General features: G+C 42.6%; 4 protein-coding genes across 5 annotated transcripts in view; 1 reads left to right on the forward strand and 3 right to left on the reverse strand.

The window, feature by feature from the left end:
• Positions 1 to 506: 506 nt before the first annotated feature.
• Positions 507 to 4,367, forward strand: ackr4a (atypical chemokine receptor 4a). Its single transcript, XM_062525719.1, has 2 exons — positions 507 to 631; positions 2,098 to 4,367. The coding sequence occupies exon 2, from the start codon at positions 2,119 to 2,121 to the stop codon at positions 3,214 to 3,216; it is 1,098 nt and encodes a 365-aa protein (XP_062381703.1). The 5' UTR covers positions 507 to 631; positions 2,098 to 2,118; the 3' UTR covers positions 3,217 to 4,367.
• A 1,305-nt stretch (positions 4,368 to 5,672) lies between these two features.
• On the reverse strand, positions 5,673 to 11,681 carry e2f5 (E2F transcription factor 5). The gene is made up of 8 exons (XM_062525730.1): positions 11,438 to 11,681; positions 10,145 to 10,254; positions 9,751 to 9,912; positions 9,147 to 9,249; positions 8,687 to 8,957; positions 8,332 to 8,463; positions 8,167 to 8,205; positions 5,673 to 7,021 (listed from the first exon to the last, which is right to left on the reverse strand). Exons 1-8 carry the CDS (start codon positions 11,576 to 11,578, stop codon positions 6,912 to 6,914), a joined length of 1,068 nt encoding a protein of 355 aa, XP_062381714.1. The 5' UTR covers positions 11,579 to 11,681; the 3' UTR covers positions 5,673 to 6,911.
• Positions 11,682 to 11,817: 136 nt separating this feature from the next.
• Positions 11,818 to 23,950, reverse strand: lrrcc1 (leucine rich repeat and coiled-coil centrosomal protein 1). The gene is made up of 20 exons (XM_062525741.1): positions 23,881 to 23,950; positions 23,225 to 23,304; positions 22,771 to 22,976; positions 22,538 to 22,603; positions 22,055 to 22,231; positions 21,815 to 21,966; positions 21,439 to 21,648; positions 20,810 to 21,000; positions 19,378 to 19,546; positions 19,088 to 19,236; positions 16,789 to 16,993; positions 15,613 to 15,752; positions 14,962 to 15,163; positions 14,508 to 14,693; positions 14,053 to 14,227; positions 13,435 to 13,598; positions 12,969 to 13,177; positions 12,601 to 12,738; positions 12,331 to 12,466; positions 11,818 to 12,206 (listed from the first exon to the last, which is right to left on the reverse strand). Exons 2-20 carry the CDS (start codon positions 23,266 to 23,268, stop codon positions 12,096 to 12,098), a joined length of 3,030 nt encoding a protein of 1,009 aa, XP_062381725.1. The 5' UTR covers positions 23,269 to 23,304; positions 23,881 to 23,950; the 3' UTR covers positions 11,818 to 12,095.
• Positions 23,951 to 25,150: 1,200 nt separating this feature from the next.
• ralyl (RALY RNA binding protein like) overlaps positions 25,151 to 26,279 on the reverse strand; it is a 28,724-nt gene continuing 27,595 nt past the window's right edge. For both annotated transcript variants that reach the window (XM_062555820.1, XM_062555830.1), the window contains one exon: positions 25,151 to 25,692. The gene's annotated coding sequence lies outside the window, so the exon portion shown is untranslated. The remainder of the gene's footprint in view (positions 25,693 to 26,279) is intronic.

The following is a 26,279-nucleotide window of genomic DNA, read 5'->3' on the forward strand; positions in this document are numbered from 1 at the left end:
AGTATATTATTTATTCACTTTGTTAATATAACAAATTATGTTCCAAATACTGTACATAATTATGTTTCTTAACACAGGACTGACTTTTGTCAAATTTCTTCTATATATCTTTAGTCCAAAAGAGTAAAAATAGAGTTGAGACAGAGAGTCGAAGAGAGTTAAACACATGGAAATAAAGAATGGCTATGGTTAGGACAGATATAATGAATGTGTCACACCCTTTTATACTTGATGACTTTGTTTTTCCTATCATAAACCGGAACTTTGTTACGGTCGGTCGTTATTTTCTGAAAAGATCACCTGTTGTTAAAGTTATGTAAGTACCCATGATTACATAAAAACAACCAGCAAACCACCTTCCCCTAAAGGCCTTAAATTGGAATCCGGACATGTGCCTTGGAATATCTTTTTTGGTTTAATGCATATGCATTCTGGGTTGTCACTGCAAACTAAACTCCACCCAATACCTTCTCTCTCTCCCTCTCTCTCCCTCAGACACACACACACACACACACACACACACACACACACTTCCACCATATCTCTTGGACATCTGTATTGAAAGGTGCAGGGGTGACAGTCTGAGAAGATAACATACCAGGACATACCAGCACCAGCAGAAGTCAAAAAGGTAGGAGATTTATGCGTCCAGCAAACACACACTGGCACACAAACTTGCCATAACAGAAATTTTGAAAGCTTGGAATTTGAAAATGAAAGGTAAAATATGTAAGGAATATAAGGTAAAAAAGTAAGGGTATCCAAGTAATGGTTTTATTCCAAAACAAAAATGCTGATGTGCATCACAGAATTCCATCTAAAGTAGTAATCAACAGTAATCTCTTGCGAGCCACTTACAAACAGAAGTTCTGTGTCTGCAGTAAACTCAAATGCTCATCTGTCAGCCCTTTCAGCATGCCCACTCAATAAAGCCATCAGGGACCAGTATCTTGGAGATATGCAAGTAATAAACTGCCAAGATATTTAGCGCAGAGTTATGTAGTCGGTAAAGGACACTGACTACACAGGGACTCTAAAAGCTGAAGCTAAGCAAAGCCAGCATCTGCGGAACTGATGTTCCTTTTCGTCAGTGGAGGTGGGAGTGGTGCCGTGATTCGCTCGGGGAAACACGGCTCTGTTTCAGATTTCTGCTGGGTGAGAATGCTGGGAATGATAAATACGTCTTTCCATGCCGTTGGCCCAGAGCACTCTCTGGGAGCCACATGTGCACGTGAATCTCTAGAGCCAAACGTCTGCTAGAGATCACAGAAACAATACCAGACAAATTCGTCCATTTACAAGTTCTGGTTGCTAGGAAGGTTTCAATCATAATTTTGATTATGGTTATTTACTTTGTAGACTTACTTGTGGAAGTGGAAAAACATTATTTTCACTGGTAATACCACACCAAAGCATTCCTAGAATTTCCTATTTATTTACACAATATTTTTGCCATGTGCTGTTTATAGGGTTGGGATGGTTACTTTTGAATGTAATAGGTTATAGATGACAGATTATTAGCTATACCCTGTTCAAAATGTTGTTGTGTAACTATTTTTGATTACTTACAGTACTTATTTTGATCAAAGTAATGTAACATGTTACATTTGATTGGCATACTGGAGGTTGCACACATTTGTCTGTCTAGCAACATTATGACATGTTTATCTGAAAAGGCACAATTCAGATGAAATCTGTTTGTAATTACCAGTATTCTGATCAGTACCTGCAATTGAATTAGTCTTTTTATGTATTTAAACTGTAAAGTTAGCATTTCTCAACATAAGTGTGACATTCTTACTGTAACAGAGAAGTTGGGGATAACGGGAAATGTTACTCATACAGTAGCTTTCTGTAGACAACATGACTCAGAATCAGCAGTAAACAGCCATGAACAGTGCATTTTTAATCAGTTGTTCATCTTCTATGTTTATTTAATGGTTCACCTCACACATTCCTGTTTACAAGGTCCAGACCCCCACATACCCATTAAGCAGGCTCATTGGCTTGAGGTCCCTGTCAGGAATGTTAAATGTTTACACTCAGTATGCGGAGCCTGAGCCGCTGACCTTGACTTGACTTGCTCTTGCACTGCAGAACCCTGATAAATCGGGCCACATGATGGAGGACGATTACTACTACCATGACAACGTCAGCGACAACTACAGCGACAGCTACGACGACTACCACAGCGTGTGTGAGAAGGAGGACGTGCGCTCTTTCGGCGGTGCCTTCCTGCCGGTGGTCTACTCCCTTTCGCTCGTGGTCGGGGTGGCGGGAAACGCGATGGTGGTGGCCGTGTACGCGTACCACAAGCGCCTGAGGACCATGACCGACGCCTTCGTGGTGCACCTGGCCGTGGCCGACCTGCTGCTGCTGTTCACGCTGCCCTTCTGGGCCGTGGACGCCGTCCGGGGCTGGCTGGTCGGGCCGGAGCTTTGCAAGATGGTCTCGGCTCTCTACACCGTCAACTTCACCTGCAGCATGCTGCTGCTGGCCTGCATCAGCGTGGACCGCTACCTAGCCATCATGCCCGTGGGTCGGGACCAGGGCTTGGGCCGGGTCTTCAGGCCCAACTACTCCAGCAGGGTGTGCCTGCTCTGCTGGGCCGCCGCCTTCCTGCTCGGCGTGCCGGACTTGGTGTTCTCCACCGTGGTGTCCACCGTCAGCGGAAGGAAGGCCTGCCTGGCCGTCTACTCCACGGAAATGGCCCCCGTGGCCCGGGCCAGCCTGGAGGTGGTGGAGGTGCTGCTGGGCTTCCTCCTGCCCCTGACCGTCATGCTGTTCTGCTACTCGCGCGTGCTGTGCACCATGGGGGCGCTGCCTCTGGAGAGGAGGAGTCGCAAGTGGAAGGTCATCCGAGTGCTGCTGGCCGTGGTCGGGGTGTTTGTCGTCACGCAGCTGCCCTACAACGCGGTGAAGCTCGTTCGGGCCGTGGACACCGCGTACGCCATGGTGACCGACTGCGGCATGAGCAAAGTCCTGGATCGAGCCGCACAGGTCACAGAGAGCCTGGCTCTGACCCATTGCTGCCTCAACCCGGTCCTGTACGCCTTCATTGGGTCGTCCTTCCGACAGCGCGTTCTTAAGCTGGCCAAGGGCTTTGGAGAGAGGAGCAGGAGGAGGAGGATGAGAGGCTCCGGTGAGGAGCAGGGAGTGGACATCGACTTAAATTCCCAGGCTGGGTCCCAGGACACCAGCACATTCTCCATTTGAACAGTGGGAGGGAATGGATGATGGAGGGAATGGATGATGTAAGGGAATGATTGAGAAGATCGTATATGAGAGCATAAGTACTTGTGAGGAAGAGTGAGTCAGAGAGAGAGAGAGAGAAACAGAGCTGATGAAGTCTCCACCTTAGGGAAACCTGGGGGACAAGCGTTGTGGAGCTAACTGACAAGACAGTTAAAAAAATGTTACATATATTGAATGACATGGAGATAAAAATGTTTGTGTATGCAATCTATCCACGTTTTTATAGGGCTCATTCTATGTCATGCATGTGTTATAAGCACTGCATTTGATGCATTACTGGTGAAACTACTTAAGCTAATATGTACAGTATATGAAAATGTATATTTTAAATAAGACCTATAATCTGCTTTTACATGTGCACTACATATGACGGAACCCCATGTTTATCGTTAGAGGAAAAACAGGATCATGAACATCTGCTCAAGTACATTACTCATTATGTGTTATTTATCGGTAAAACCCACATGTAACAGAGACGCCTGCTGGACTTGATCGCATTGTTTATACTGTGGTCATGGAGAGTTTTCTGCTGACGTCATTATGAAAGTTTTCAATAATGTCCCACTCATTTAGCTCAATTGGGCCACAGATGTTTGGGAGTTTGAAGGTAAGCTTTTCAATGGGTCACTTGCAGCAGCCTGGCTGTGATAAGGGATTTGGCCTTGGAACTGGTGTCTTTGCGGTCATCTGAAGCCCACCAGCGCCAGGTTGTGCTTCACCCCACCCCTCTTCTCAGAAATCCCAAGGCCAAGAGAATGCGATGTACAGTACTGTAGCTGGAAATGTGCCGAGAGAGCTTATCTTTCACACTTCCACATTTTCTGACCCAGGAGACAAGACTTCTTCCTGCATCCTAAAGAGTTGTTGGGAACAACATGTTTTTACCAGTGATTATGAACATGACTATGTTACAACAAATTTGAAGGTACCAAATCTAATTGCCTGATAACAGATACAATTATACCTCAAAACCTGCTCCATACTACTACTAGCAAACTGTTGCATAGTGTTTCTTTAATATCAATAACATTCTTCATGACAAAACATAACTGGTTGCCTTCTTTTACTATAACAGGCTTCATTTTACATGCACCTCATGGAATAAAGGTTGCAAGAAATAGTGGTCTCCTTGCATTGTTTATCATGGGAAAAGGGCCAGGGCAAAACTCAGTCCATGAATATCTGCCAAGGTTATGACCGAGGTACACCCATTTCAGTGGAGTCATAAGCATTATGAATTCCTATTAACGCCTCATGATGGAGACATGTTAGCCCAGGAATGTTGATAAGTCTTGAAGCAAAACAAACCATGCTGTGCTGTGTGCACACATGCAACTGATGTGTCAGATAGGAGCATTTGAAAAAAAAAAAAAAAATGTTGTTTAGCTTTTTAGATAGAATGAGTAACATCCAGAATCAACAAGACTGTGGTTACTGTGGTTCAAAACCATTTTTGCATTCCCACTTTTAAACCTTCAGGTCAACATCCGTTTGTTAACATAACAATTCAGATGTGTCAGAAAACAACTTCTCTCATCATCCCCCTAAAACCTTGTGGTTTGTACAAAGGCATTACCACCCTGCAATCAGCACACCCATCTCAAAGCACAGCCTAAATATTTAGGCTTTTAAGGGGAGACAGTCAGTTACAAAACGGAGGATAAACTTGGTACATACTGCAATTACATCTGGTTTATAACATCAAATAAGAGGAAAGGAGATCTGATCTGATACTTTTTCAGATAAAACGTCAAAGTAGTAGGGATCTGATCTGACATGTTACTGCATCCTCAATAACCTTAAAAAAAACATCAGAAACCATCTTTAAACAAACTGTAAAATATTCTAGCTAAAATGCTTACTGTTGTGCGCTGTTCTTAAGGCATCAAAGATATTTAGTTACAAATTGTTTCCCCTTTTCCCGCACTTTTCCACCCTTATCTTCAAACAGTCGGCATCTGGTGGGGGAAATTGCTGAGATTTACTGGAATAACTGGTTCAGTGCACTTTTGCACAGCCCCCCCCTCATGGGCTTTCGCAAAGCACAACCCTACATTTTAACTGTCCATGTCTGACCCTAGGACCCAGTTCAGCTGCTGTACACGGAAGGCTTTACTTTTTATAGTGCACATACTTTTTGCTTAATATATGGACATGGTGTAAACGAACAATATCAAAAAAACTAATTCCTTGTTGTCAGTCTGTCTACTAGGGCCCTATATAGGGCACTACTATCTACAACACATGGGCTCCCTCTAGTGTTTGAATACAGAAATGCATTTTTGCAACAAACGGAACCATCATTATTGACAGGAAAACTAAATGGCTATTTGAAACACAAGTACCTTAATGATGCTATGATGATTATATACTTAATGATTGATATTCATACTCATGTACTAATAATCAAGCAGAAATCAAGGCAGTAGTTTTCTTTTAATACCAAACTTTGGCTTTACAAGTATGTAAAAAATAAACTGAACAAAAAAATAGATAACTGTACTGCTTAAAGAACAACAGATATGTGGCAAACTAAGAAGTATACAAAAGGCACTCTTTTGCCAATCAAGGCAGATTATCAAAGGCAGTTACCATTTTAGAGTCCTCCTTCAAAGGAGAACTATATATTTTTAGGTACAAAATAGTAATCTTTTATGTTAAGAAACGCAAACTTACAAATAACTATAAATAATTAGTGAACAACAAAAAAATGTCTTCACAAAAATGGCAGTGTCACATTAGTTCAGAAACTGCTGTCAAAAACATAAATACAAATGTCTCTTTCCTTTCATACTGTATAGATTTCAGAAATTGACACATTCAATAGCATGCCTGTGGCATTGAGACTATCAATGTAGTGTGCTTCATCAGAATGACCTACGCTGAATATATCAGTATATTCACCAACCACAATCTGGGGGATCATACTGTAAGCTTCAGAATCTTGCTCATCAAGCTACCTTTTTGATCACTACTTTTTATGGGGGGTGTGCTCTCCTATGAGAAAACACTGGATAACAATAATTAAGGAGCAACTCCTGACTTCAGGCACCATAAATTATCTCAAGCTTCATTGTCCCTGGCAAAAATAGTAAGATAAGTATCATGGCATATACTACAAGGAGGAATAATATGGCAACACCCAACCACTGGCTCGATATCTAAAGAATCATAAAGATATCAGACCTCGACCCACCCACTCACCAACGGTCACTCAGCTCAAGATGTCCCCTCATGCCCTCAAACAAACAAAAAAAAAAACACTTGTCAATCAGTCATCCCTGAGCACCGTGCAAACTGTCTGGGAAACATAAAACCATGGCTGCTGTCCTCATGAGATCAAGTCAGCACCAAGACATTAAGAGCTTGTTATGCCACTAGGTGGCTGTCTGAGAGCATGCACATTTTCAACCATATAGTAAGAATAAGAATAAGAATAAGAATAATAATGATCATAAGGAGCAAAAGATCCTGGGAGGCATGTGGCAGGCAAAGATTACCACTGTCTCTGTGTTGGCAGTGTTCATCAACTCAATGTATAGTGTATAGGGAGACATTCACAATGGGCTTAAATAAATACCTTGGCTCACCAGAAGGTATACAGTACAGACACGGTGTTGATTGAGCAGCCTAAAGATGCAGAGAGACGCACTTAATCAATAATTAAGGATGTGCACATCAAACAGATCACAGGCAGCCTCGCTGTCATCGAGGCTGAAGCTGAAATCCACTCCTGGGTTGGGCGAGAGTCGCAGCAGGGGGAACACTGCAGAAGAAAGAGGAGAAGAAAGGAGTCGAATCACTGTTCATCAAACACTATTACTTTTCATCACATTGTTACCATCATCTTGGCATCTTATTTTTTTTTTTCTCTGTTTTTCCAGGGACATAATTTTTTTGTTTTACTCATAACGCTGGAAGGCTTTTACCGAAGCGTAAAAAAAAATCCTTAATATGCATCATCACTCTTACTCAGACAATGACAGATAAAACATGTCAACAGTTTTATCTGTTTTTTAGTATTTATCTTGGCAGTTTGCCCACTTCAAGGAAACACTGAGTAGTTAAGACTATTCAGCTGATCAAGAGAAGAAAGAAACTATTCAAATACATCCTGAACTCATTCATTTGAATTCAAGTCCGATAAAGTAGATAAATAGACACACAGAAAAGCAGATATTCATTTCAAGTCTGAAACAATCATCAGAAGGCATTCACACTCTAGTGCACCTGAGACTCATCCTGCAGCACTGAAATCACTCCCTATGCAAACAGGATCTTTAGACTTCATGCAACTGTCTCAATGCTGTCTCTTCCACTCATAAAACCTGCACGATAAACATCATGGTTAATAATTTAGTTAAATGTGAGTCAAAGTGATAAGTCTGGTCCAAATTTTGGTCATCAAAGAACCCAAAATGTCTCTTGGAATACTATTTCAATCAGTTTCAGGTATGGAAGAGGCAATTGCATGCGGCCAATAACCTAAATGAAGCCTGTTGGACTTGACAAGTATGGACAAAGGGTCAAGGAACCTGGCTAGATAGATGTAAAGTGTGGTTGCTTAGATTTGATACGAAACCACGGTTTCTGTATATAATCTCAGCATGTTTGTTGCATAGACCTTCTTAGAACAAACATGCTGATATTATATACAGAAACAGTAGTTTCAAATAAAATCTAAGCAACCACATAAGGCGTGGGTTGAAAAGCTATCAGCAAAGCCAGCAAAACCAAAACATGTTCAAATAAATGTAGGTTACCCTCATCAGACATTTTTAGTAACAGTAATTTTACCAGGATTTGGTCTACTGATACTGTATATTTCCAAACATTAATTTGCTTCTTTTGGGCGCCATCATTATTCATGATGACAAAACAAAACAAACCAAAAAACCTCTGAATGCCTACCATCAGATGACATCAGTTCGTCTATGAGGTCAGCAACACCTGGAGGTAAAAGGAAACTTTGACTGTGACACCATTTTAAAAAGAAGGGGGGGGGGGAATCACGTCTATAGGAATGTGACGGAGGAACTGCTGCAGAGCTGAGCTGATGTGTAACGACTTCCTCACCCTCCCGCTCCTCCTTCATCTGCTCCAGGATGCACTGCAGGTCCGCCCCCTCCATGGGCACCTGGGTGTCCGAGCCAGCCATGGAGTCCTGCACCAGGAGACTTAGGCTCTCGGGAGTCTCAGGGTGACAATCTTCACGGAGAGATAACAGAGTTTGATTAGCTGCTCCTCAGTGCAGGACAATGTGTCTTTCTTAATGGGCCAGGGGGACAATTTCCTCATTTAATCCCTGATTTTTATCATCATCTTTTCTTTGGCTTTGAATTGAAACTCACCTAAATATTAAGTTTTTATACTAACCACTGAAACCATGACAAAATAATAAGCCGACCGAGCACTGGGATGAGAACTGTACCCATATGCGTGTCTGGTGGAGAGGACGAAGGTGTGATGTGGGTCCTGGTCTTGAGCTGGTTCTGCTCCAGACCGGCGGCCTGTGCCAGCGAGCACCTCTGGAGCCCTGCCGGAGTGCTGGGGGGAGTGGGCATCACCGAGATGTCCTCAGGGGGAGGGACAGCGAACACCACAGGCTTGGCACCGCTGGACTCCCTGTTGATCAGGAGGACCTGGATGGGAGCCAGCTGACTCCGCAACTTCACCTGGTACCTCTTCTTGCCAGTCTGAGCCTGGGTTGGAGGTAGGATTCATGCAACACATTGCTTGTTTTTTCCCCTTTTTTTTTAATTTACAGAGTTCAGATCCAACAAGACAAAGCAGGCCATAGGACCATAAATAATGAAGTGTTAATTTTTGCCACACACACACACTGGAGAGACAAATGGAGATTTCTTAAAAATGAAATGAAAGTCACATACCGGTCCAGCCACCGCTAGCTCTGTTCCTGAGGGGGCCATGACAGCCAGGAGGGTGTCTCCACTGAATGAATCGCATATGTCCTCATGCGTCACATATTTATAAGTGTGTCAAGTTAAGGGGTTTGCAAGGAAAGAAAGAACAATCTTTAAAGCTTCCCGTTATAATTGCTGTTACAAACTGGAAAGACCGGGGGGCGGTATATAGTACTTACTGTATGACTAGTAAATACTTACGTTAGAAAGGTGTTAAGACAGACAAGCTAAGTAGAATGAAATATTACACATATAATCTGTGAAACAATGGCCACAAGGACCTGAATTTCTACTTAACACAGGGTCGTTGAAAAGTCCTTTTAACCCTTACTTTTTCCCCAACAAAGAATCCTGTTTCCTGCAGCTTTGAAACATGATATTTGAGTGCAGCTTTGAAACATGATATTCTGAAATGGAAATATGACTCTTAATAATGGTGACAAACTGCTGGTGGCAGCAGGTTCTAGGCATTATGCAAGAGCATAACGTTTCAGTGGGTAGCATCAGGGCTGTGCCTTTTCCACAGTCTGTTAATTACCTAACTATACTTTTCATGTCTAGCAAAGGATATCTGCTGTTTATGGGGTCTTCACTTAGATTTTTGAGGCACTCCTGGACTAAGGCCTCCTGCTGGTCAAGTTCACACTCCTTCATCTCCAGCTCTAGGATCTGGGCTTTCAGGTGCTCCACCTGATCAAGCATCTCTTGAGTTTGGCATCCTGATTTCTCACCTCTGTTCAGGATGAAGACCAAAAGATTATACAGTGGTCAGACAAAAATAAAAGTAAAATAAAATACAATTGTACATCATGGCAAGGGATTCTGCATGTCTTTTGTTCAGTATCTATACAATACAAAAAAAGCAATGTCAGACTACATAATGAAGCACAAAGACTGTTAAACAGTAACATATGTCAATTAGTGTAAGTATATAATACACAGCTGACTTTATGAATGCCACTCACTTCCACTGGATGGTGTTTTTAGTCCTCTTCTCAATGAGTCCCACTCCCTCTAGTACATTTGTAATGTCATAGATCCTCCTTTTCTGCCTGACGGCCAGTGTGTCTGCTGCCTGTCACCGCATATAAAATGATCATTTCACAGCAACATATTTAAACCATTCTACGTTACATGAATAAATTGTCCAAAAGAAAAATAGCCTCTGCAAGGAATAGTTTTTTTGTTGTTGTTGGTACTTTCGTCTGACAGCTGTAGGCTACTGTAGTTACTGAAGACTTTTAAGATAACATATTTCAACATGTGTTAAACAGTGAAAAAGGTTTTACTCCAAATTGCACAACTATAAACATCTTAGTTTCAATTTTATACAAGTAGACATTATAGATGTTTGCACGTTTCTTTGTTTTCACATGTGTGATGTGACTTAATGCCTATGCAATACAACACTGAAACTCCCCCCTGTTCTTTTACTTTGAGTAGACTTTATTCCCACTTTCATGTAATGTTAATGCAGGATTTACTGGAATATACTGGAGTACTGTAGTCTACTTTGTCGGAGGAGGACAAGTTTTCACAAATTAATTGATCTATGATCCAGAAGTATACCAGAGAACATCCTCTAACACCTAAAAGGTAACTACCCCTGGAATCAATCAGTAACGTTAAACTAATCACCAGAGCTAACCAAGCCAACGTTAACTTAATAAACGTTACACCATATCTAAGTGCTTATGAAAGGTTCTTACTGAAGATAATTTAACTTAATGAACGGGGGAAAGTAGTCAGACAAATTAAACATCAGACGTACAGCGAAAGCTAAAGTATAAAGACGCTTATGAACAAACGAGCGCAGCGCTATGATTAAAACAAGGCTAGCAACGTTCGCTTAGCAAGGTGCGCCAGGTCGAGGCTGTGGGAGCCAACTCAGTGCACCTGCTTGTTGCTTTAATCAGCAAGACACCACAGCACTCCAAAGACCCAAAATAAACATAACGTACTTCACTTCGCATGGAAGAGTATGGTTGTTAATCACCACACTGCAAAACTGACACTTCGGCCTTATGAAGACATTTGTATGGAAATTTGACATTAACGCAACGTTGATTTGAGATCACTCAGTGCCAACTCCTTTGTGTCCTGCCAGTGCTTTCATCGTGAGAATGTCAATGTTGGTCACGTTGCATTAACACTACATATTAATCTGGTTTCCATGAAATGTAACCAGGACAATCATTTCCAAATTAAGGAATAATTACATCTGTTACATTATCCAGTTGGATTTTAAGATTACTAACCACTTTCAAATCGAGTACTCCGTCCTTAGCTTCTTGCAGTAATGTCACAAACTTCATTGTGAGGAGACCCAAACTTTTCTCATGCCGACTTGATCCATTCGGCGTTGCCTTCGGACGTGTCGAGGCATTTACCTCGGACATTGTCTTTTATTGAATACTTATTTTTGACTCTGAAGGGTTAGGAGAACCTCACCCCCTCAGCTCACTCCATTTACCTCAGGGCTTAGAACTAGAAGACACCCGCAATCTTTGCGGCTCGAGGCGTTTTAAATAAAAGGAAGTGACGTTAGATTACAATTACCATGACAACCAAGAACCCTCCTGACCACCTGTCCCAGCCAGCCAGCATGTTAGCAGTGAATGATTGCCAAGGTCTTGCAAGTTTTTGACAGGCTATACTTTATTTCATGTAAGATGTAGTCTCCATTTTTCTAGACAAACAAGACTGGTTGCTGGTGTTTTCATAAGAAATGTAAAAGACATTCAATACAGCAATATGTACACAATCACTCATTAGAACAGGTTAAGACAACACACATTCAAGACATGATTAAATGAGCTGCCACACCAATAATATGATACAACACTTCTACGCCTCATAACAATATTTACATAGTGCAAAACAGAAAGAAGCATCACAAATGTGCAATATCTGAGGTCAGAAGTCCTTCAATACGCTGGTGAGACGTTTCATTTTCTCTTCCATTAAGCGTTTGTTAATCTCGGTCTCCTCCAAAAGCTGTCTCATTTCCTCTTCCACTTCAATCACCTGCACATCACCCAAACAATTAACACAAAATGTTGCAGTATATTTTTAAAAGTAAAGTCATATATGCAATAACCTTACTGGAGATAAATGCCACATTTTAAAGGTTTTTTTTAGAGCAATTCACCTTGTGATTGGCCATCTCAATCTGTTTCTGTTTGTCACTGATGAGGTGCAGGAGCTCGGTCTGATGGGAGGCCTGAAGAGTCTCCAGCTGTCTCCGAAAGGCATCATCTGCATTTCGCAACTTCTCTAAAACACCTCTAAAACAGAAGGTCAGACTGATTACGATGCACCATCCTCATGTTAAAGAATATCATGTAAAACCACAACTCATGCGAACTGAAAATGATGCACTAGTGCAACTACAGCGAGCCCTAGCACCCTCAGGTCTTACTTGTGAGCCTGCAAAGCTTTGTCTCGGTCCTCAAGCAGGGTTTTCTCTTTGGAGTCAAAGTTCTCCTTCATGCGTTTCACCTGAGTCTCAAGCCTGGTGAGTAAGCCAGCCTTTTCTTGCCATTTGTTATTAGAAGCCCTGCCAGGATAAAAAGGATAGTAGTAAATATTAAATTGCAAACTCTGTAAAATACCTAGTCATCATTAGAAATGGACTCTCAGTGTAATACATACTAGTATTGCCTAATGCTGTATAAAATTGTTTGCTACAAAAAAGTTTGGTGAGAGATTATTACAGCTGGTATCTCTGTATATTATCCAGCCCTTATCTGAAGCCACTATGATAACCATGACGGCAGACAGATATACCTGTAAGCCTCTTTGACTTCGTCCAGTTCAGCCTCCTTATCCTCTAGCTGTTGCTTGAGCTCCTCCTTGCGAAGGCTGAGTTGGTCCAGACGGTCTTGGAGCTGCACTAGCGGCGCCGTCTCCTCCTGCAGCCTCTGCTGGAAGCGCCACTCCGCCTGGGCCCTGTCCTCACGCTGCTGACGCAGCTGCTCATCACGCTCCTGCAGTGCCTGGAGGAGCGACGGAGAGGACAGGACAGGAAAGGAAAGGGGGAGACAAGAGAAATGGTGCCGAGAGAGTCATTTGATATATGGAGTCTACCGTGGCAATATGGAGTAGCAAGGAAAACAGACAATTGAGTTGGAAAGACAATTTATCTGTTGTCTTCAGTCATGGCAAGTGACTACAGTAAGGAATGGGAGACTGGCACAGCAATAAAACAAAAAAAAAACAAACACAGAGAACCAAGCTGAGGTCGCATTTTTACCTCTTTGAGCTTGCGGATAGTTTCTGTCTGATCATCCACAATCTTGGCTTTAATTTTCAGTGCGTCACTGTCTCGCTCATTCTGTTTCTTCTGCGTCTCCAACTCACTGGAGAGAACCTCAATCTTTGCCTCCAGACGGCCTCTGTCTTGGGCTAAAGATGCCCCTGCAAGTGTGTGTGGGAGGTTATAAAAAAAGAAACACATCTGATTACATGCCTTCGGTAAGCTTGAAGCAATTGAAGTAACTTAATTTCCGAGCTTCACCATCACAAATGAGTCCTTGAAGTGTCTGGCTATCAGCATCCTAAACTCAATCTTTTAAGATTGAACATTAGTCTGCGCTTTATTTCGGTGATCAATGGGCATACAGTAGTTCAAATGACTCAGTGCGCTTGAATAGTACTTCAATCTATCAGACCAACGATTCGGGTGCGCCTGGTGGATAAGCCAATTTGTGATTGGACCAAGCAACGTAGACAGGAAGCAGGAGAGATAGATGTGCAGGTTCCCAGTCTGAGCTGCAGGGCGAAATCAAAATCGCCGGCAGATCAGGCAGGGTTTACCCAGCCTAGTTTTTAGCTGCAAATGTGACTCATATTCGAAAATGGAACATCATACCCTGTTGCGCCAGCTCCTGTCCCCAGAGCTTCCTCTCAGATCGGAGACCATCGATGACCGACTCCTGTGCAGAGACCTGGGCAACCAACTTGGCCTTGTCCTTCTTTAAAAGCTCCAGCTGCAAGCCAAGACGCCGGTCACCCTCCGCTGCCTCCTCAAGAGACTGGATGCGAGACTACAACAGACACCAGTAACCACACTGTCAATCACCACCATGCAACAGCGAAGTCATATCCACAACTCATGCAAATCACCAGGAAAAGTAGGACACTATTATAAGGCTAATTTCCCAGGGAGACCCAAAACCCTCAGGACATGATCTGCATGTCGTTGCTGAATAACAAACACAAACGTTCCTGCATTCATCAAATCTTATGTAACAGACAGTAACGTCCTGAGACTGACTGAATATACAAGAAGGACAGTGGGACTGAGAGGCACTCCATGTTCCTCACCTTCAGTTCAGTGACGGCCTCTTTTCGGGACTTGGTGAGCTCCGCAATGCGATCCTTCTGCTCCCTCACCATGGTGGTGAGCTCCTGTACCAGAGCCACAGACTTCTGCTCCTTCTGCTGGGTCTGAGTCAGTGATGCTTTCAGATCGGACAGCTCTCTGCTGGCGTGGTCGAACGCAGTCTTCACCTGGCAGACAGGAAACAAGTAGGAAATCTTGATCAGCTTTATCTAGCCTTGAACTTTCACCACAGACTGTGACATGGTGTTATGGTGATTGTGTGTGTTCTACAGAAGCCAGTCATGGAGAGGCTTCATACAAGAAAACAAGTCCAGCAAGACACCGATTTACAAGCAGGGTATGAGAATTACTACTGCTTCTGATGCTTCTGCAAATGTATGACCTGGAATCTTGTCAAGTTTGCAGTGCCTCATTAGTGTAGCAGCAGGACATTACCTCGTTGAAGCGCCCTGCTTCAATTGTCAGGGCCATGCGGAACTCGTCCTCCAGGGCGGCATACTGCTTTCGAGCCTCCTCCAGTTTGCCCGCGAGGGCAGCCTGCGTGTGCTCGTGCCTCTGCTCGATGAGAGCCACCTCCTTTCCCACCGCCTCTCGAAACTGAGCGCTGTCGGGGAGCAGCCGCGACTCCAGTTCCTTCCTGCACGGTTATGACATCAATGGGAGAGAGAGAGCGGGGGAAGGGTAGGAGAGGGGAGGGGAGGGGGTGATAAAGATGTGATGAAGCAGAAAGTCTTGATTATCTTCGACCTGATTGACTCTAATTAAGGGATACTAGGGTCACAACTATTATGGAATAAGGAAAGCAACAGAGTGCTTTGGAGGGGTAAATCTTCAGGAAGAATGGGCAACCAGAATGTAATTGGTATTACTAATCTTCTATTGTATTAGGATGTCTCTGTCAGCTTTGTTTGACCTCACTATATGATGCTTATCTTATCTTTTTAAAGGACAGGTCAAATGTTTGCTGATGTTATCTGATCAGGAATGACACAGGAAGGCTCTGGGACCCCCCGAGGTGCTTTTGAGTGTCTTGGCCGCCGGCAGGTAAGACAGTGGTCATTCACAGCTATTCAAAGCATCATGTACCTGTGGACCTGTTCTCTGGATACCAGAAGCTCATGCAGCTGTTGCACTTTGTCCTTCTGTTGACGTAGTGTTGCTCTAAGGATCTCCACCTCCCTCTTGAGAGCTGCAGCTCTGTTCTCTAGCTCTTTACTACGCTTCATCTGAAAAAGAATGAGTTCACAGAATTCACCACTACATGAGGTGGCCACAATGTGCAAACACATTTAAAATTGACATTTTTTGTTAGTTAGTTACTGAAGTTAGTTTGACTCCAATATGGACTAAACTCTGAATCATGGATTTTCCCATATCAATCACTGCTGATATATAACTGGATTCTACAGAGCCCGGGAGTGGTCAATGCATGATTTAAAAAAAAAAAAAATTCTATTGAGAGAACGTTTAACTTAAACGACCAAATTATGTTCTCCTTTTAATAAAATTGTGCGCTGGTTTACATAATTTTGTTCCCAAGTTTTTTACACTGGAACTAGGAGTATGGGCTAGTTCAACAGACCAACTTGGAAAGATAAGACTATAGGTGCCTCTCATGCAGAGTTTATACGGCCTCCCTCGGTCCTCAGGCCTCGATCCTCCACTGATCTACATAAAGAATGATGGGGGGGGAAACAATGGGATAGTCTATCCAGTGTTAGTTATAGATCAGTGGGAACGCCCCTCGAGGATCGAGCATCGAGGATCGAGGAGGCATGTTGAGAGGCACCCTATGAAACTCCCCTTTGATCAATAAGTCAGAAGCAAATCATTATTAAAGTAAAACAATATCAAAAAATACCACTCGGCAATATCCATTTTCCATATGTACAGCATCAAAATCCAAAGACAATTGAAATAAAATTAATTTAATATAAAGTAAAAACTGCATTCTGTTGCTTTAGAAAACAAGCAATGCATTTTTTTAAACTTAGTAAAGTAGACAACAACCTGCAACCTATTTTGCATACACTTAAGCCTCAAGAACATTGTGTGCAGTCAGCTGTCAGATTAATCAACTTAATTCAGGTCTCCAGAGTAGGCTACAGAACTACCTCTTCTAAACTGAAACTTGTTCAGGCTGGGAGTATTCAAATTTACACCTGGCTGTGAATGTAAACCTTGGTGGTCTGGATGTCCCACCACAGCCCCTACAGTACGTGTCTGGTGCTGGGCTAGCTATGGGCCTAAGGGCTCCGGTACCTCATCGGCCTGCTGCTGGGCCCGGAGAGCCTCTGCCTGGGACACCTGGTCCTCCAGGCTGCGCAGCGCCCTCTTGAGCTGGTCCTCTCGGCCGCGCGCCAACTCCAGCTGTGCTGCCCAGTCGCGCCGCCGCTCCTCCAGATCCTCCGCCCTGGCCTGCAGGGTCGAGCGCTCCGAACGCTCCTTCAACAGCGTCTCCTTCAACCTGCCGGAGGAGGCGCAGCCAGAGAGGGTCAGAGGCAGGGCAGGGGATGGAGAGAGAGAGAGAGAGAGAGACAGAGAGAGAGAGACAGACAGACAGACAGACAGACAGACAGACAGACAGACAGAGAGAGAGAGAGACAGACAGACAGACAGACAGACAGACAGACAGACAGACAGACAGACAGACAGACAGACAGACAGACAGAGAGAGAGACAGAGAGAGAGAGAGAGAGAGAGATGATGGAGGGGATGTGTATCCTTGAGTGCATGAGCATCTCTTTGTTTGTGTGTATGTTTGTGTGTATGTGTGTGTAAGAGTGATGCCGAGATGTCAGCGAGCACCCATCTTTTTTACACAGTACACTTCCGCGTTGATTAACTGCTACTAATTAATTTTGAGTGATGACTGAAGTCTGCGTTCTAAAACTGTCTTAATTAAAACACTAATTATGGGCTTGTGAGGATTAGTTTTGATTAAATAAGAGTTGATGCCGGTGGGATAATTAATGAAGTATAGTTTATTTAAAGACTGGAGCGAGATCATTTCTCATAAATACAGAAGAGTGCCACAAATCTGCATTGCCCTCGTTTCCCCAAACGCAGGAAGGACTGACAGAAAAATTACAAGTTCCAAGTTCAACATTTACAAAAACTTCGAAGACGGAGTGTGGGTGTGTCATGCAGTCCGGATGTGTAATGGAAATACTTTAGAAAAAGCAGTAATACAGGACTTCTTAAAAATCCCATTTTGCCAGGCCTGAAAACTGTGAAAAGCACTGACCCTGCCGACTGTCAGGGCACAAAGTCATTAGCAGGGGGGGTGCAGCCAAGGTGACGGTGGCAATTAAGGCAGATTCATGCGTCGCTGAGGACATATGCCTGTCGCCACAGATTTAATTTCCATCATAATTACGATTTATCGCCGTTTGGGGGTGGGCGGTGGGGGTGTCGGGTTGCTGGGGGGTGATGCTCTGCAGAACACCGAGACGGCCCCAGTGTCCCCTATCTCGTCTAATAAGAAACAGGCATCCATTTGCACAAGGCGCTTCAGCCCCGTCATCTCCACGCCGGGTGATTGGGACACTGGGAGAGGTTGATTATGGATAATTATGCCCATAAGTATTCCATCCATGGTCTATCCAGACCTGTGCCAATTAAAATTCAGACATAATAATAACCGACGACTACAGACGGCAGAAATACGGGGCAAAAGAGCTGGCGGAGGAAGAACAAGGCTGCCAAGGAGGCTCTTTCATTTTATTTACTGCAAAGAGGTTCCCAGCGGGGCTGGATTTACGGCTTATGATCTAGCTTTTGTTTCACGTAAATGGAAATAATTACAAAGATGTTGACAACATCTGACAAAGCTGTACAGGGAGCAAAAAGATGTGAACAATAGGAGCACATGGAACATGGCAAACAAAGAGATAGAGAGGAGAAAAAGTGTGTTACAGGAAGAGAACAGAACATGATGGAGGGAGGGGGGATCTGTGAGGTCGAAACACTTTTGAAATAAATTTCAGTGGCTTTCAATACAGTCTAAAGAAAATATTCCATCTTTTGACATAGCAAGAAAAAATTGGAGAGCATGTGTTAATTTGTTTGACAAGTCTGTCAAACTTGCTTAGAAAACCACTGCCTTTCACCGTGTAGAGCATTCAACTCAATTCATTAACATTGCACCATTAACAACTGACACTTTTTAGTGCCCACTGCCAGAATCTCTCGTTCCAAGCAAGGGGGCAGTGAGGTCAAGGGAAGAAAGACCGTTCTAACAGCAAGGAGGCCTGAGGAGCACACTAGTCTGTCTGTCTGCCTCCACGGAGAGAGAGAAAGAGGAGGGCAAGGCTGAGGTTATTCCTCCTTTCAGGGACATTAAGCATTTTTCCCTTTGCTTTTCACTTTTGGATGTCTTTGCTGCACTTAACTAGTTCAACTAGTCTTAAACTATCCATCCATCATAAACTTGCAGCTATATGTATGTGTGTCTGTGTGTGTATGTATTTGCAGAGTGACAGTCGTCATGACTCTGTGTGTGTGTGTGTGTGTGTGTGTGTGTGTGTGTGTGTGTGTGTGTGTGTGTGTGTGTGTGTACCTGTCTGTGGTGTGGAGAGCCATGCTCTGCAGGTGCTTCTCCTCGCTGGCGCGAGTCTGTAGGCTCTTCAGCTGCTCTGTCAGCTTCCTCACCGCCTGCTCTGCCTTCCAGCGCCGCTCCCTCTCCTGGTCACGTTCCTCCACGATAGCCTACACACACGCACACGCACACGCACACGCACAATAATTCAAAAAGGAACAATTCGTACATTGCATTCAGGGTGAACTGTTCTCTGGTGATAGGAAAAATTGCTCTTCTCCCCGATCCCATGTCATAAGTTGTCTGCATACCCTGTAGGTCTCCTCCTCGGCTTTGCTTGATTTCCTCTCAGTTGCCTCCCTGGGCGCTGTACTTTTCAGACCCTTCCTGGCCATCCCAGGGGATGATGAATGGACCTCTTGCCTCTTCTTCAGGCCCACGGGAAACTTTGAGGAGCTGGATTTATACGTATCTGAATCACTATGGAACACAACGACATAAAGAGCTGACATTTTTACAGCTGCTGGCAATGGTATGAATGTGTGTGTGTGACTTTTTTTTTTTTTGCCAAGGCAATACCTCTACCTAAATCAATGCTGAGGTCACAAATGAAAGCTTCACACAAAGCAGACGATGGTGATTTACGGACATAATCGTCAGCGCAGCCCATATTTCCAGGATTTTAGTGTCAAAATTCATCGGAAAAATGAACCCAGAAACCAGATGAAAGGGAGTGCTCAGGATATTAGTATTAAAGCCTTTTCAAAACCGGTGTCTCCAATCACAAGATCCAGTTATTCCAGTTTTTCATCAGAATGAATCACATAACACAGAATACCATGTATCGTATCCAGTGGTACTGTGACACTGAGCTAGGGTGCATCTTGTCAGATAAGCCATATGAGTCAGAGTGGCTAGTTCTTCTCTGACTGCAGAGAACGAGACGAATTGATTTCTCTAATCAGATAGCGGACACAGGCTGCCGGCCCGCGGTGAAATTAGTCAGATGTGCTTTATTTAATTTAGGTGACCATTATTATAATAACAAATGTCAATCTATTTCATCCTCTGCTGGAAGGTTCAAGCGATGTATCTTCATTAAAAAAGAATTATCCTCTCGGGTACACCAGACAGTGGAGTTGAGTGTAATGACAGTCATTTTTCATGAGTGAGGGGAGTCAGGTGCCTGGCGACTTCATCTACTTAGGCAGCAGGCACAAAGGATATATACAGTAGCCTACACTCTCCCTCCGCAGCAGGCTCCGGCTGGGGAAAGAGAGCACCATCTGTTTCTATTTACTGAAATTTCACAAGCTGCATAAACAGGTCAAGTTCAATAAGTAGATCAGGTCACAAAGGAGAATCACCATTCCTTGCACATTTGTGTTGTTTTTCATTTATACACATAAGACTGAGCCATTGTGTAACATGTATCGCACAACGATAGCTTTGCACACAAACTCAGCTGACGAACAAGGCTGTTCGTCCTCAAAATGAACAACTGTAGCTTGTTGTCTAACAGTGGTGAGCATGGCAGGAGGATTGTTCGATAAAGAAAGAGAACTTGGAAGCCCAGTCTTTGAAGAGGGGACGAGGATGTAACACGCTGATGCTGGCTGTATGAATAAACATTTCATTATAGCTAAGTGCAGCCACAATTAAAAAATACCTTCCAGAGATACATTATCACCTTCAAACTAGTAATTCTATGTGTCAGCAGAGCCGATGGCCTGGATACCTGACCTGTATGAGGTCTTGCCTCTCGTGGCTTTGGTGGCTTTTTTCCCTGGGGAGCTCCTGGTCTGCTTTGGGATCTTGGAGTGTCGTCGGTTCTCCTTCACGCTGTCACAGTCGCTCTCAGAGGTCAGATCCGTGTCCCTCTTTGCTCTCAGGGCCACCGGGGGACTGGAGATGGACACACCTCTCTCAGGCACCTTGCATAATAGTAAGATCGTATTCAATTCACATTTACTCTTTGTTATTATGGGAGAGCCCTTGGGCTTACGGGCCTAAAAAAAGTGGAGTGACAAGTCTTCAATATAATAAACTGATCCGGCAAAAGTTTAATCAGAAGACGTGATTTTCAAAAGGAAAAAATGTAATCGCTACATGATGATTTTAATTTTGCTATTACAAATAAATGAAGACCCTGATGGTCATGGTAGAAAGAAAACGATTTTTTTTTCATAGAACATGAATTCATTGGTAATGGGAGACAACCAGCCTGGCTGACACCTGACTTATTCTCAAATCTTGATCGTTCTATTCAGCCATATTTCTACCTTTCAGAAACAGAAGGACATAAAACTGCTCACAAAAAAAATAAATAAATAAATCATATATTTCTCCTCATTTCAAACTCAATGACCTACCTTCTGCAAGAGCTGGGACACCTGCTGCTCTAGTTTCTTAATGCGCTGCTCGTTGCCATGGTTTCTGGAGGCAGAAATTGGAGTGACTGGGCCAGGCTTGACAGCTGCTGGAGCTCTGGGTCCTCTGGCAGTCCCATTCCTCTGTCCAAACTGGGCCGGGACCTCATCAGTCTGGGCCACACCAAGGGGTCCACCACCCTGCCTGTTTGTCTACGGAGAGGAAAAAAACAAAACAGTTATGGACCCCAATGTTGGAATTCAGGTATCAAAAATCTGATGTATTTAACTGGCCAACACTGTTAAGCTCCCCACCAAAAAATAATAATAAAAAAAATAGGCCGATGAAAATAGCAGATCAGAGCTTTGCACTTCTTACACCAACATCAGCATCTGTGTGTATCAGGTACTGAAGGAAGTCCTCAAGGCCAGGGATGTCAGTGGGGCTGTCCTCTCCAGGATTTCCAAATCGGTCAACACCATCTAGGGTGAACACTTGAGGCAGGGATTCTAAGACCGTTTCCCTGTACCCTGCAGGGAAACAACACCTCACATGAGCACACATAATACACATAATCTAGGCATGTCTACCCAGGTTTAAAAAAAAGTATTGGCATACCTGAGAGGGCACAGACTGGGTTTTGAGGACTTTGAACGCGATCATCCCTGAGAGTAGCATCCTTAAGATTGCGCAGTCCCACCAGGCACTGCAGTACATGATTAATGTTGTCCAAGTGGTTGCCCTGAAGCTGGAGGTGCTTCAGTTGATACCCTGACCCGTGGAGACACAATAGCCCTGTGGACAACAGAGACCTTCTTAAAATGGAGTCTCACTGAAGCCTGCACACTCATTATTTTAGCACATTTTAGTCAGACACAAAGCAATACTGTTAGTTACAGTTACACAACTTAAAACATGCACACAAATAAAGTGTGATGTTTTCAGCACGTGACCTCACTTAATCTCTGTGTTTATTTTACTCACCAGGGGTCTACAAGTGGCAAAATGTCCAATTTACACAGTTGTGCAATGGGAGACCACTGCTCAAAAAGCAAATAAGACTTTTTGCTGTTAATACTGTTGAGTCTGGCTGAATCTTACCTGTAAGGTCACATATGCGATTATATGACAAGTCCAGTGTGGTGAGATTTATTAACACTTCTAAACCTTAAAAGATGGAAAGAACATGTCAGGGTACATTCTTGTTTGAAATAAATCAAGTTTCAAAAAGTATATCTCGCAGCAATGTTGCCAGTTGCACTTTGAGCAAATATCTGAGGACATTTGAAAAGCTCTGGCAAAGCAGTACTCTTTCAGAAGTATCAAGGGCTCACCTTCAATCTTTGTGATTAAATTGCAAGATATGTTTAGGGTACGTAAGGAGGAGAGATTTTCTAAACCACATATTTCTTTGATACGGTTCGATGACAGGTCGAGATGTCGCAGGTGCCAAGCTTCAGTCAATCTCTCAATTTTTGGTATACGGTTACAGTGAAGATTCAATATTGTAACGTTGGGATTCAGTGGAATATCCAATAAGCTAAACACATAAAAGAATACACATTATTAAGGTTATATGCATCTAATTAGACAAGTAAGATACAGGCAAGCTATTCAGCAATAACCTATTGAGTTATTCATAGATGGAAGAATTAATGATTCTAGCATCTCTACTTTCACAACTTCAAAACATTGACAACACAGGGGAGAGTGGACAACTGAACATGGCACACCACATGTCACGTAGATGGACAAGATCAGCTCTGTCTTAGAAATATAAATGTTTACCTGGATATGTTCTTGTCGATAAGGCAAAGCTCTTTATCAGCCATATCTAATGAATGTCAGTAATCCAGGGTGGCCCCATTCTGACACCAGAAATAAAAGATGTGTTAGCGATTAGAGGTAGCGATCTCTCTACGACAGATACAGAATAGCACTACACGTCAGTAATATCAAACAGTGATTCTGACTGATAGGCTAGCTACAGCGTTGGCAAATGTTAAGATTACCAGGTATCCAACGTTAAGTTACTTTGACACGCTATCAAATGATTAATATAGACGAGTTTGTTACTCATGATCATGTAAGATAACGTTCATGCAATTTGTTGACGTATCGTTAGCATTTGCCACAATATCCTATGCTATGCTGGACAAGTAAGTTTAACGTCATGATATTGGATGCCCATAACTCTTAAAGTTATGATACATTTTCTGTCGGTGCAGAACAATCACATCGATAACAAATCAGTCATAGGCAAAGTAGCCTAGTTTCCAATTAGCTATCAACAAACAGTTAGCTATCATATAAATGATAGGGTAGCGTTGGCTACACGCAATTAATATCTAGTTTTCCATAAGGGCATCGATTGTATTTGTTTACAGGATTCCGCATCAAACAAAATATTAGATGAAATCACATTTTTATCCACCAAAACTGACCCTGTGAAACTTCTTCTGTGTTCTTGGCATATTCGTTGTTGCTTGGTTTCTTGAACTGGCCGCTCAGTGTTAGTTACCATACGTACTTCCTGTTGTTGGTAGTGACGTTTGTTCAGCTGTTCATAACTTCCTGTGTTTTGGATTTGCATTCATTTCAGTTGTGCAGATTTCCAAAAACTCTAATTTGACAACTAAATTAAACCAGAATTCTTAATCTAATTTTCTGATTGTCAGATTTCAGGACTTTTGGGGAATCAGAGGTAGCCTAGCCTATAGCCTATGTTGGATCATGATGAAATTAAATCGTAGGCCTACTCTATTCACCTGTAGGCTAGTATTTTGCATAATGGTAATCTGGCTTAAAATACAAAATCACATAAACAAAATATATTAAGTCAGCCAGTAGCACAATTATCATTTTGATACAGGAATCCCATTTGGTGCAACTGAAACTGTGCAACTGTGACAGAATAAAATGTTGGCTTGTGCCTTTCCACCAGCTTCATCAGGCTGTGAGAAAGCAAAGTTGAAAGCGAGTTGACTTCCAAAGAACAGTAGCCTACGAAAACTGCTGTTGGATCACCTAATGTAATCATTTACTTTGAGAAGCCCTGCCACTGACCTCAGAATGAGACAGTCTTTAGGTGACTAAAACAGGCCATCTTCATCACTTTTGATGAGACAGCCATTCTTTCCTTCCTGACATTCCTCCGACCCTCAAGGACACACTGTAGGCCTACTTAATGAATAATAATTAAAAATAAATAAAATAAAATAAAGGCCATCAACAATTTAGCAGGCTTGCCTCATTTTTCTACATTTTACTATGAGAATCCTGATAACCTTTGCATTTCATGAGAACTCTGTGTTACTATTGTAATGATAAGACTTTTCTTATTTTATTACTCTTGATAGACTGACTTCAGATGACTGTCAGGTCCTACTGCTTGCTTGTTATTACTGATTATATTATGTATAGTAAAAGTATAGCACAGAGGCCAAGCATTGAGCTTATAAGACTCTTCGAAACACAACACCTTAAGCAAGCCGCTGAAGTTCAACTTCATCAAATGAAAAGTAGAATTAGCATGAGCATTGTGTTCATGTTGACATCTGCCCTGGTTGCTTTTCAGTGGGAACTTATAGCATGGTAAAGAAAATCATTTACTTGATTGATGGCATATACAGTAACTTTGTTGTACAACAGTATATTTGAGACCTCCAAGTATAAAGTATGTTTATTAACAATGGACAATTCAATATTCTGGGAAATAGGCTTATTCAAATGACCTGTGGCAGAAACAATGGCTATAGAAAACAGACAAAAAAATAAAATGAGGTTCCGTTTGGCTTTTCATAACAATAACTAGGAAAGAGCACTCACACTCAGTTATGAGGTTTGACTTTTTAATCATTAAGAGTTAAAGATTATTTTCTTGACATAATATTTCCCCTTGAAAACCCAAGAATAGGAAAAAAAGACACGAGAGCAGAAAAAAACATGGCCTCTTAGTGGACATCAAAACTTCAGCATAAAAACATGGTCTTTCATTTCATGGGGTAAGCAAAACGATAATAGCAGTTGAGCACACAGTCACAAAAAAACACATCATCTGCTGTCATGAGGTTTATTTTAAGATTCACCCCTGTAGAATAGCATGTTACCTCACTTTGGAATGTCTGGCTAGGTGAAAAAAAAAGATGATTTCCCCTCAATTCTTCCTTTATTCCTCACGCTCCTGTCAACGGCAAAGAGCCAGTCGTGCATGCAGACGCAACCTGTCACTTAATGCCTTCACGGTCTTCTATGATCTAAAAAGCAAAGTGAACAGGTACAGATCACAAAGGGAATGTTAACATAATGATAATACAGCTCAAAAAGAAATGTTCCTGGCCTTGCTCGTGTTGGTCTGTGGGTGCAGACACTGTTTATCGTAGCTAAAGCAAATTACATGTGTGTGGATGTCTGTTTGGCAGATAGTGGAGTGCAAGACAGTTTCATTACCACTCAGACAGATCCATGTCAAGATGTTTTTTTTTTTTTTTTTTTTTCTTCAAATAAGCCATTCTACCTGAGTTCTGCAGGTGAGTGACAAGCTAGTGAGAAATACAGTGCAGGGTAAACTGCATTGAGAAAGAGTACTGGACATATCTCCTTGCAATCATATGTTTTATATAGCATAACTCAATATACAGTAACCGATATATACAGTATGAAGGGTTCAGATGCAAAACCCTCTAAATCCGTCTGACCACTTTTCTTTTAATTTTGTATCAGGCTTCTACAGGGGTTTGCCTACAAATCAATATTTCAGACTAGGAAGAGAGGTATTTAGCAGGCTTTGCATCTGAGCTCTTCATAATGCTGTGTGGTACAATGACAAAGATGAAACTATTGT

This window comes from Sardina pilchardus, chromosome 2 (assembly GCF_963854185.1).
Source record: "Sardina pilchardus chromosome 2, fSarPil1.1, whole genome shotgun sequence".
Classification (NCBI taxonomy): Eukaryota; Metazoa; Chordata; class Actinopteri; order Clupeiformes; family Clupeidae; genus Sardina; species Sardina pilchardus.

Bases quoted from the DNA above. Each gene is read 5' to 3' on its own strand.
- ackr4a (XM_062525719.1), top strand. From the start codon at position 2,119: ATGATGGAGGACGATTACTACTACCATGACAACGTCAGCGACAACTAC.
- lrrcc1 (XM_062525741.1), bottom strand. From the start codon at position 23,268: ATGGCTGATAAAGAGCTTTGCCTTATCGACAAGAACATATCCAG. The intron at 22,977-23,224 runs GTAAACATTTAT...TTATGTGTTTAG, and splicing joins ATCGACAAGAACATATCCAG to CTTATTGGATATTCCACTGA. The intron at 13,178-13,434 runs GTAAAAATGCGA...TCGCTCCTCCAG, and splicing joins CTATCCGCAAGCTCAAAGAG to GCACTGCAGGAGCGTGATGA.
- e2f5 (XM_062525730.1), bottom strand. From the start codon at position 11,578: ATGTCCGAGGTAAATGCCTCGACACGTCCGAAGGCAACGCCGAATGGA. The intron at 9,913-10,144 runs GTGAGTGGCATT...CATCCTGAACAG, and splicing joins AAAAACACCATCCAGTGGAA to AGGTGAGAAATCAGGATGCC. The intron at 9,250-9,750 runs ATATCCTTTGCT...AACTTGACACAC, and splicing joins GAAGACCCCATAAACAGCAG to TTATAAATATGTGACGCATG.